At 41.7% G+C, this 11,847-nt stretch overlaps 1 protein-coding gene and 1 long non-coding RNA gene across 5 annotated transcripts in view; one reads left to right on the top strand and one right to left on the bottom strand.

Moving 5' to 3' along the window:
• Positions 1–3,787, top strand: LOC111822874 (uncharacterized). The gene is made up of 3 exons (XR_002825964.1): positions 1–126; positions 1,151–1,400; positions 3,730–3,787. It is a non-coding gene; the product is annotated as an uncharacterized LOC111822874 (long non-coding RNA).
• Positions 3,788–8,928: 5,141 nt separating this feature from the next.
• Positions 8,929–11,847, bottom strand: part of MYOM1 (myomesin 1) — a 191,192-nt gene continuing 188,273 nt past the window's right edge. For 2 of the 4 annotated variants that reach the window (XM_023742890.1, XM_023742889.1), the window contains one exon: positions 8,929–9,851. In XM_023742890.1, the coding sequence (XP_023598658.1) occupies positions 9,564–9,851 (288 nt within the window). In that variant the 3' untranslated portion in view covers positions 8,929–9,563. The remainder of the gene's footprint in view (positions 9,852–11,847) is intronic. The other 2 variants (XM_023742888.1, XM_004388930.2) reach the window with 2 other exon arrangements.

Genomic DNA, 11,847 nt, shown 5'->3' with positions numbered 1-11,847 from the left:
AATAAATCCCTCTAATTCTAGGACGCCTTTTCTGGTCTCAGAAGGGAAATGTCTATTTGTTCCAGCCGTGTGGCTTCAGTTGTGGTGTCACTCCTTCTGGCTTAGAAGCAGCTCTTGGCAAATGAAGTAGGTGGCTTTTACGTGGTATCATGGGCGCCAATCAGTTCTCAGATTCAAGTTGCGTTCCTAAGGGTTATGCCTGTCACTCTTTAAAACAGAGGAGAAAGGAGGGGAGGATGGAGGCGGGGAAACAGACACTCAAGGCCAGGACACGGGAGCACCATTTCATAATTTACTCACAGCAGGGCCTGTTTTGTTTCTAAAGTTTGTAAAAGAAAACTTCGTTGTATATTCTTTTCTCTCTTTTTCAGAATGTAAATATATGTCCTTAAAAGTGAATAGGAGGGATTACCTGGGTACACACTGTGTGCTTGAGAGCTTTGTCACAAGTACTATTACCCTTCTTGACTCCAGATGACTATTAAAATATATTTTTTTAAAGTGTAAAAAAAAATCTCTTAAATGTTTATAACTATGAGCTAAGTGATTTTGGAAACTTTCATGTAAATGTTAGACCTTGAGATTTTTATTTACATGTATCAAATGATTCTTCAAAATATTTTAAATCACCCAAGAGTTTTCTTATATAACTTCATCTCTAAAGCCACAAGGTAGAGGTCAAAATTCGAGCTTCTGAAGACATGATGTGGTGATCTTTGCAATCTTCCATAAAATCTGGCTATTTTATCTAGCCATCTTGTTATGGGTAGATGAAGCAGGGCCATCGAGTAGGACATAATAAACACTGTGAGACTGTGCCACTGGTGCTGTTAATCCATGAGTCATTTTTCCAGTTGATAGTAGTGAATACTTAGAAGTAACCAGGGCATACAGTTTGTACCACAAATCCTACATAGTACCTGGAAGTGTCATTGTAACTGCCAAAGAGGTTAAAAAAAAAAAAATCCTGATGTCTGAGAAACTGGACTTTAATCCCTCTATTGTAAAAGATTCGCTGCCTTAATGTAAGTTTATAAACACAACAAAGATGAGGAAATTTTTGTTTTTCATACAGAGTACAAGAATCAGCATGGCATTCAGTGTTCCTGGTACTTTTCCTCACAACATCTTCTCTTTTATTTGTTCTTAGGTTTCATTATCCTTTTACCCTTGTCATCATTCAAACACCATCCTTGCTGCTTTTGGGTCACAGGCCTCATATGGCCTCCTGCTCCTGCAGTCAGGGCTCCTTGAAAGCTGGTTTCTTTTGATAGCAATATTTTCCTGCCCAGAACTCATGATGTTGACATGGTGCTACACCTCACCTCTTCTTCTGTCTCTGAACTGCTCCCCCTTCAGAGGACACAGGCAGCCACCCAGCTGCTCAAGTCTTTAGGCAGGTAAGTCCTGCTGAGCAATTCCCTGTTCTTAGCCCCTCTCTAACCCACACCAAGTCTTATCCATTTTACCTCCTAAATAACCTCCTAATCCGTGCGTCTTCAGCTTCCCTTGTCACCACTCTCACTTGTACTACTGCACGAACCTCCTCAGTAGTTCGGCCTGGGTAGAGATGGGCCTCCTGAGACTGGAGGGATGCCAAGTGCTATCAGTGGTAGGGGCCTGCATCAATTCCCATGCACGCCATGGGAGGCCACAGAAACTCTGTAATAGGATTGGCTCTGAACATTGAGCACTGAGGCCTGAGAACCCTAGGTCTGGCCAGCATTGATGTACAGGGAGTGCCTGCTCTGGGCACATGGCTGGACCACAGCACCTCTCTCAGAGGTGCATTAGGAGCCAGAAGAAGAGATTAAAAATGAGAAAAAATGCATTTCCTATTCACCCACATGTTTACCAGTTCTTCCACTCTTCATTCTTTGTTGACAAAAATTTCCATCTGGTGTCATGTCCCTTCTGTCTAAAGAACTTCCTTTAACATTTCCTCAGCGGAGATCTGCTGGTGGTGGCTCTCTCAGCTTTAGTTTGTCAGGAAAAACCTTTATTTTGCTTTAATTTCTGAATGATATTTTTGGTAGGTATAGAATTCTAGGTTAATAGTTTTTTTGTTTTTTTCCTTTCAGCTATGTAAAGATTTTGTTCCATTGCCCTCTGGCTTCTATAGTTTCTCACGAAAAGTCTTCGTCATTCTGGCTTTTGTCCCTCTGTAAGTAATTTGTCTTTTTTCTGTGGCTATTTTTAAGACTTTTCTCTTTGTCCATTTTTTTCAGTGGTTTCAGTGCCTTGGTATGCTTCCATGTCTCCACTTAATATATTCAGTCTTTTCTCTGGTTTCTTGAACATAGGGAATACAGGTATTACAGATGTTTTAAGGTCTTTGCTAATTCTATCATCCTTGTCATTTCTGGGTTTGTTCTTATTAGTGTATTTTTCTCCTGATTATCGGTCATATTTTCCTGCTTCTTGGTATGTCTGCTAATTTTTTATTAGTTACTGGCTATTGTGAATTTACTCAAAATACACTGTTGAGTAATATATTCACTTAAAGTGTGTTGTGCTTTATTCTGACACACCATTGTGTTACTGTAGATATTTGATTCTTTTGAGGCTTGCTTTTAAGCTCGGTTAGAGAAGTTTTGGGCTAGGGCTAATTTAGCCCCACTACTAAGCTCTGTCCTATAGGGTCGCTATGAGTCAGAATCAACTCAGTGGCAATGGGTTTGGGTTTTTTACTAAGGTGAGAAACTTCTGAGGACTCTACATACTGCTCTATGTATTATAAGATCTTTTCATTCTGGCTGGTGGGAATGAGAATTATTCCCATCTCCATGTGATCTGCAGCAATCGTTTGGATTAATATTTTCCTGTGGCTCTTTTTCTATGCAAGCACAGAGCAGTAATCAGCTGAAGACGCCTCTGCAGCTCTCCAGAGCTCCCTCTTGGTACAACTGCCTTCTGTTTAGTACTCTTTCCCACAAATTCTGGCCACCTCAGCTTCCTTGAATTTCAATCTCTATCTCCTCAACCTAACAAGATGGATAGGTTCTTTGTGGGTTCCCCTGGCTGGACTGCAGCCTGAGAACCTCCAGGCCATGAGCTGGAGCAATCATAGGTCTCTCCCCACATTTTCCCCTTCTCTCACGGCTGACAATCCTGCACTGTCTATTATCCAATGTCCCAAATCAGTTTTTTATTAATGTGTTTTGCCCGTTTTTCTAGTTGTTTATGGTGAAAGGACAGTTTCCGCACAATGCTCCTTTGTGGGCAGAAGTCCCTGGTAGTGTAGTTTTACATTTGTTTCTCTGGGGTCCAGGACATTTACCATTTTTATGAGAATTCTTGGCATGGGATACTACACAATGTGGTGCTGTAAATTTGGACCCCCCACACACGCAGTACTAGCTTGAAGAATCCACTGGTTGCTTTTCTACCCAGAACCACCCCCAGGCAGATGGCAGCTTCCTTATAGCTTCTCTGTGTCAGTTGGTGATATTTTTACTAGTCTTATTTTTTTACTCAGCCACCCTTTGTGCATCCCAGCTGTCATGGATTGAATTGTGTCCCCTCAAAATACATGTCAACTTAGGCTAGGCCATGTTTCCCAGTGCTGTGTGATTGTCTACCATTTTGTCATCTGATGTGATTACTCTATGTGTTGTAAATCCTACCTCTATGATGTTAATGAGGTAGGATTAGAGGCAGTTGTTTTAAAGAGGCAAGACTCAATCTACAAGATTAGGTTGTATCTTAAACCAATCTCTTTTGAGATAGAAAAGAGAGAAGCGAGCAGAGAGACAGGGAGACCTCATATCATCAAGAAACAAGAGCCAGGAGAATAGCACATCCTTTGGACCCGGAGTTCCGTGCTGAGAAGCTCCTAGTCCAGGGGAAGATTGATGCAAGGACCTTCCTCCAGAGCCGACAGAGAGAGAACGCCTTCCCCTGGAGCTGATGCCCTGAATTTGGAATTCTAGCCTACTAGACTGTGAGAAAATAAATTTCTCTTTGTTAAAGCCATTCACTTGTGGTATTTCTGCTATAGCAACAGCACTAGATGACTAAGACACCAGCTTTGTACCAAGGTCTTGGTACCAGCTCCCCGTCTTGAACGCTGAGTCCACATCTGTGTTTCTAGCTAGCATGAGTATTAAACTCCATTCTCAGGCTCTAGGGCCTCTTCTAGGTAAAATTGTCATTTTTGCATTGTGGACTCTTGGGCATATTTTATTTTTATGTACTTACAATGTTGTAGTGGCACAGTGCTTAAGAGCTCGGCTGCTAACCAAATGATTGGCAGTTCAAATCCATTAGCCACTCCTTGGAAACCTTATGGGGCAGTTCTACTGTGTCCTATAGGGTCGTTGTGAGTTGGAATCGACTTAATAACAACGGGCTGATTTTTTTTTTGTAATGTTGTACATCATTTAGCCTACAAAGCTCAGCTTTGTGACTCTAATTTAAAACCTTTAATTGATTGTGATTTTATGTCGAAGTCTCACTAGATTTATAGACAATATGAGAACATCTAAGAGAACTCAAGATTTTCCATATTTTAAACACTTAGTTTAGCAGATAATTAAATTTATGTAAGTTCTTGTAAAGTTTTTGTTAGTCAGACAATAGTAACACTTAAAATGGAAAACAAACATATTAATTTATACAGTTCAATAAATTAAATGGAATTTAGTAATGCTATAAAAGCACCCTTGAGATTAATTTTTTAAATGGTTAGATTTTTAAATAGAATAAGATTTTAGAGCCAAATTTCAAAGATTTAGGTTTTTGTTTTATAATTTTATTTATTTTGTTGTTGAGAATATACACAGCAAAACATATACCAATTCAACAGCTTCTACATGTACCATTTAGTGACACAGATTACATTCTTTGAATTGTATAACCATTCTCACATTCCTTTTCTGAGTTGTTCCTCCCCCATTAACATAAGGTCATTGCCCCCTAAGGTTCCTATCTAATCTTTCAAGTTGCTGTTGTCAATTTGATCCCATATAGATAGTTTTTAAAGAGCATAATGCTTAAGGCAGATATTTTGTACTAGTTAAGCTAAACTACTGTTTGGTTTTAAGAAGACTCCAGGGGATATTTTTGGTTCAAAGTTTAAAGCTTATCTCAGGGCAATAGTTTCAGGGGTTTATCCAATCTTCATGGCTCCAGAACATCTGGAGTCCAGGATAATTTTAAATTCTGTTCTACATTTTCCCCCTTTTGATCAGGATTCTTCTATGGACTCTTTGATCAAAATGTTCAGAAGATCTAGGTTTTTTAATTTGTCACTTTACTATATTGGATATTAATTTAAATATATTATATTAATTTTATAAAACTAAAATAAACTGTGAAGAATTCTTTCTGTGATCCAGCATAGTCCTCTGAGCACCAATAGCTCCCAGTTGACGTCACAGATTCATAAATTCTTCTGCATTAGAAAGTACCTTCAGAAAAATTGAACTGATGGATCTACAGTTTTGTTTATATTCTTCCCTGAAGAAATGTGTTTTATCTAAGTTATCAAATCACAATGTAGTTGATTTAGTTTGGTCATTATAATGGTTGAAATAATTCTCATAACAATTTCACTGAGAAGTCTCAGCTTATAGAGCTATGAATACGAAAGTTATTTCTCTCACTAGCTGCCACCAACTGTGCCCATCAATCCCTCTCTGCTGGGTGGCAGGGATCTTAGTGAAAGCACAGCTTGATTTCACAAGTTTCCACACACAGAATTTAGGACACATTGTTTTAGAGTTTCATTTTCATCTGATTATATGTACTTTTTGTCTTCCGCCAGTCTGGGTTCCACTGGCTGGGAAGTGTGGGAGGGGTCCTTTAGGGAGTCTTATGGGACTTTTCAGAGTCCCTGTGTGGTGCAAATGATTAACGCACTTGGCTCCTAACTGAAAGGTTGGCAATTTGAACTCACTCAGAGGCACCTTGGAAGAAAGACCTGGTGACCTACAGGTAGTCCCTGACTTACAATGTATTCAAGTTATGATGATCCACACTTATGACTGTCCTTTTTTTTTTTGTGCTTTAGGTGAAGGTTTACAGAGCAAATTAGTTTCTCATTAAACAATTAATACATATACTGTTTTGTGACATTGGTTGCTGTCATGGATTGAATTATGTCCCCCCAAAAATGTGTGTATCAATTTGGCTGGGCCAAGATTTCTGGTACTGTGTGACTTTCCTATATGTTGTAAATCCCATCTCTATGATGTTAATGAGGGAGGATGGGTGGCAGTTGAGTTGGTGAGGCAGGACTCAATCTAGAAGATTGGATTGTATCCTGAGGCAATCTCTTGAGATATAAAAGAAAGAAGCGAACAGAGAGACAGGGGGACCTCATACCACCAAGAAAGCAGTGCCAGAAGCAGAGCATGTACTTTGGACCTGGGGTCCCTGCACGGGGAAGCTCCTAATCTGGGGGAACACTGATGAGAAGAAGGCTGACAGAGACAGAAAGCCTTCCCCTGGAGCTGACGCCCTGAATTTGGACTTTTAGCCTACTTTACTGTGAGGAAATAAACTTCTCTTTGTTAAAGCCATCCACTTGTGGCATTTCTCTTATAGCAGCACTAGATGACTAAGACAGTTACCAACCCCATGACGTGTCAGCACTCTCCCCTTCTCGACCTTGGCTTCCCCATTTCCATTCGTCCAGCTTTCCTGTCCCCTCTTTCTTCTCCTCCTTGCCCCTGGGCTGATGTTCCCATTTAGTCTTGTGTACATGGTTGAGCTATGGGTATTATTATTTGTTTTATGGGCCTGTCTAATCAAGTGACTTCAGTACTGAGTTAAAAGGTGTCTGGTGGTCATACTCTCAGAGTTTCTTTAGGCTTTGTCAGACCAGTAAGTCTGGTCTTTTTTTTTTGTGAGTTTGAATTTTGTTCTCCAGCTCTGTCTGGGACTCTCTATTGTGATCCCTGTCAGAGCAGTTGGTGGTGGTAGCTGGGCACCATCTAATTGTGCTGGACTCAGTCTGGTAGAGGCTGTGGTGGTTGTGGTCCATTAGTCCTTTAATCTTTCCCTTGTGTCTTTGGTTTTCTTCATTCTCCCTTGCTCTAGATGGGGCGGGACAAGTAGACATATCTTAGATGGCCACTTACAAGCTTTTAAGACCCCAGATGCTACTCACCAAAATAGGGTGTAGAAAATTTCCTTATAAACTGCCAATTGAGATAGTTGTCCCCCGAGACCACGGTCCTCACCACTCAGCCCAGTAACTTGGTCCCTATGGGAGTTTGGATGTGTCTATGAAGCTTCCATGACTTTGCCTTGGTCAAGTTGTGCTGGCTTCCCCAGTATTGTGTACTGTCTTACCCTTCACCAAAGTTACCACTTACCTATTGTCTAGTGTTTTTCCCTTCTCACCCCTCTCCTCCGTCGTAACCATCAAAGATTGTTTTTTTCTGTGTATAAACATTTTCATGAGTTTTTATAATAGTGGTCTCATACAGTATTTTTCCTTTTGTGATTGACTTATCTCACTCAGCATAATGCCCTCCAGATTCATCCATGTTGTGAGATGTCTCCCAGATTCACCATTGTTCTTTTTCGTTGCGTAGTATTCCATTGTGTGTATGTACCATGGTTTCTTTATCCAGTCATCTGTTGATGGGCACTTAGGTTGTTTCCATCTTTTTGCTATTGTGAATAATGCTGCAATGAACATGGGTGTGCATCTGTCTATTTGTGTGACGGCTCTTATCTTTTTTTTTGGTACATCTTATCGTTAGTAATATGTACTACATACAATGTGGCAGTGTGTAATTTGCTGATGTTATCATTCTCATGCCAATCTCCAAAGACAAATAAAAATCAGATTTATAAAGATACTGATAATAAAAGGCAATACTAATGAAAAAAATTTTTTTTAAAAAAGAGGTATTCAGCTTACGTTGGAACTGACTTATGACTGAGTCATTGGAATGGAACTGCGATTTACAACGGGGACTACCTGTACTTCCAAAATATCAGCCATTGAAAACCCTATGGAGCACAGTTCTACTCTGACACACATTGGGTCTCCATGGGTCAGATCTGACTTGATGGCTTCTGGTAACTAGTATGCGGTTTCTCACCTGCCCAGGCCCTTGGTGTGGGAGATAGGCCCCTGCTTGACCTCTTTCCCTTTCTTTGGCTTCCCTTTCAGATGTCCACCCTGAGGGCCCTTTCCTTCTGAGTCCACTTGTCCAGAGGTAGCCGCCTCGTGGAGGGGAGGGAGAACTTCAGTCAGCTCAAGGCCAGCACCTTCTTCAGGTCCCCTTGACCCTAAGGAAACTCACTTACTTGCCATGCCTGATAGTGAGGTTGTGGCCATCTTGCTCCTTCCAGTGCTCAAAGTCCAACAACAGCATCAGGCACTCTGCTGGACACTGGAATTGCCAATAGTCAGATGAGAGGCATTTCCACCCCCAACTCTGTCAAGGGGAGAATGTGTATGTGCCCCTCAGCTGTAGAGGGCATCTCTGGCTCCTTCCCTGACCCTTGCCAGGAGAAAGAAGGGGGGGAACCCTCTCTATCATTGCTGTTTATCTCCAGCGGTGTGTAGGTGACTGTGTGTGTGTGTGCGAGTGTGTGTGTGGGTGTGGTGGGGGACAGGGAGGAGGAAGAGCAGGATGGAACTTCCTGAGGCAGCTTCTGCTGGAAGGCTGCCTCTCAATAAGCCCTGTAGGGAGGGGAATCCCAACAGCTGACAGTTCTCTGAACTTAGAATGTGGGTTCTTTAGTGCCTTTTATTCTTAGCTGTGGGTCTTCACCGCCATTTCTGGCACTAGACACCCTACACCATCCTATCACACTGAATTCACACATTACATCCAATTTCCTTGGGCATCATAATGATGGAATTGGCAGGATAACAGAGTCAGTGACTGCAGTTTCACGCCTCTGAATGAATGGACCTCAGGTGACTTATCTGATCATGTTATAAATGTACTGCTTTAACCAAAAGGAATTTAAATCAGAAGATGTGCTACAAGAAGTGTTGAGAAAGATAAGCAGAGGCCACCCAACTGAGCAGAAAAGCAGCAAGAATGCGAGAAACACTCTGGTGGTGGGAGGAAAGGTGTGTGAACTCTTTATTAATGCCGAGGAGGTTTCCAGTTACAATACTGCCAACATAAACGCACAGCAATACTATAACAACACACGAAACGCACTGGCTGACTAACCATTGTCTCCATTTTGATACGATGCTGAAGTATAATTGCAACCCATGAGAATTTACTGTTAAACGCTTAGCCAAATCCAACTCCACCCCCCAACACATCCTCCCGCTCGCTGACCATCATTCGACATCCTTCCAGCTTTACTCTGGTCTTTTCCTTAAAACCGTTTCCTAATAGTTTTGCTACCAAGGTATTTTCTTGACACATAATTTGTAGATAAGGAAAAACTATTAAAATGTCACTAGTTGGTACCATTTTTTTTATATATACGACTAAAAGATTCAATAATTCCCCCCATACCAGCACAAAAGCAGGAAGTGGAAAGCACAAAGATCTCCTTAGATTTAACCTACACCCCTTGCACTGGCAGCACAAGTCATCTGCTCTCCCGGTGCTCCCCACTCCCGTCTACGGTCACTTGGACTTCTTGTTTCCTTTCTGGGACTCCAAGACCCTGGCCTCCTCCTCGGGGATGAACACGCTGACGGTGAAGTCACTGGTCTCCGAGCCATACTTGTTCTTCACCACCAGGCCGTATTTGCCCGAGTCGGAGGTAGTCACTCCCGTGATGGTGATGAAGGCCGTCTTTCCTGCCTCAAACTTGAGGCTGCAGTGCTCACTTGAGGCCAGAGGCTTCTCGTTCTTCACCCAGGAGACCTCCGGAGTAGGATCGCCCCACACGCTGCAAGTGAGATTAAGGGCCTGCAAAACAGGTTTTATATGAGGGATGGAAATACATCAGATACAACGATAATCCAACTTCAGGAATCTTTCTGGTGGGTAAAGATTGTCACCTTTGAATATTGCGTTCTTTAAAAAACCCATCTATATGAGAACAAATGGACAACAGCTATTTTAAAGCATAGATGAGAAGGTTAGGGGGAAGGGAGTTTAAGTCAATGGGAATGAAACAACTAGAACAGAAAGAATGAGAATATTGACACAATGTGAAGAATGTAACCAATGTCACTGATCATTATATGTCTAGAAACTGTTCAACGGGAGCAGATTTTGCTGTGCATATTTTCACCAAAAAAAAAAAAAAAAAATTCTGGTAGTTTACATGATCAGATGGAGGATAAATACAAACACCTCGGACCAGGGTTTAAAGGTATTAGTTTTATGCACCTGCATGAGTTAAAATTTTTCGGGCTTAGACTCTGGCTTCTGAAGTGCTGATTATCAAAGACATGAAGGAACGTGTCCACCAGTGTTCAGTGTAGCACCATTCCCAATAGCCAAACTGTGGAAACAACCCGAATGCCCATCGACAGCTGAACAGATAAACAAAATGTGGTCTATACGCACAATGGAATATTACTCAGTTGTCAAGAGAAACAAAGTCCTGATGCATGCCTCAACATGGATGAACCTTGAAAACATCCTGAGTGAAGTAAATCAGACATAAAAAGGCAAATACTGTATGATCCTACTTATATGAACTGTATGGAGACCAGCGTTTATTAGTGTTGCCAGGGTTAGCAGGGTAGGGGAAGAGGGAGCCATTGCGTTGGGGGCACTGAGTTTCTGTTAATGGTGGTGGAATAATTTGGAAACCAGGTGCACTCAGATCAGTTCTGACTCATGGCAACCCTATGTGTGTTACAGTCGAACTGTGCTCCACAGGGTTTTCAATGGTTAATTATTCAGAAGTAGATTGCCAGGCTTTCCTTCTGAGGCACCTCTGGGTGGACTAGAATCATTAACCTTTCAGTTAGCAGCTAGGTGTGTTAACCATGTGCACCTCCCAGGGACTCCTAATTTGGAAAAGGATAGTGGTAATTGTTGCATGATATAACGAATGTAATTAATGTCACTGAATTATACATGTAAAAACTGTTGAATTGGCAAGTGTTTTGTTTACGTTCATTTTTACCACAAAAACCAACCAACCAACCACACTGTGGCACTTGCTTGCATTCTCCCTCTCCACTTTCTCTTTCATAAACACAAGATGCCTTTTGCTCTACTGTGGATTGAGGACTCTGTCTCAGTAGAGAATCTCATTGCCACAATCACCACCTGCTCTTGTTTGCATCTCATTTGCATCACTGAGCCCAGCAGCAGAATCCTAACAGCTGCTTCAGATAATGTAACTAATTTTCAAATTCCATCTTCCTCATTTTACTTCTCTCCCCCAAACACCACTCAATCTGTTGCAGTTGTAAAGGTACTCTACCAGAATGCATTCCTAACTAAAATATTCCCATCTGGGCTGAAGCCCTCTCACTCAAAAAGACCGATATTTAGGCCTCCAGTTTTAGCTTACTTTCCCTTTTTTACTGAAATGTTTACTGAGGTAGTTGTAGACTCACCTGCAGTTGTAAGAACTAATACTGTGATGGCCTGTGTACCCTTCACCCAGTTTCTCCCAATGATAACATTTTGTCAAACTATAGCACAGTATCACAACCAGGATGTCAACATTGATATGATTCACTGATCCTACTTGCATTTCCTCAGTTTACTTGTACTCATTGTGGGGGGTGTGTGTGTGTGTGTGTGTGTGTGTACGTATGGTGTAGTGTGTGTGGTGGGTGTGTGTGGGTATGTGTGGTGTGTGTGTGTGGTGTGCGTGTATGTGGTGTGTGTGGTGTGTGTGTGGTGTGTGTGTGGTGTGTGTGTGGTATGTGTGTGTGGTGTGTGTGAATGGTGTGTGTGGGTATGTGTGGTGTGTGTGTGTATGTGTGGTGTGGTG

Source organism: Trichechus manatus, unplaced genomic scaffold (assembly GCF_000243295.1).
Source record: "Trichechus manatus latirostris isolate Lorelei unplaced genomic scaffold, TriManLat1.0 scaffold00222, whole genome shotgun sequence".
NCBI classification, from domain to species: domain Eukaryota; kingdom Metazoa; phylum Chordata; class Mammalia; order Sirenia; family Trichechidae; genus Trichechus; species Trichechus manatus.
This window is presented reverse-complemented; position numbering and strand designations above follow the sequence as displayed.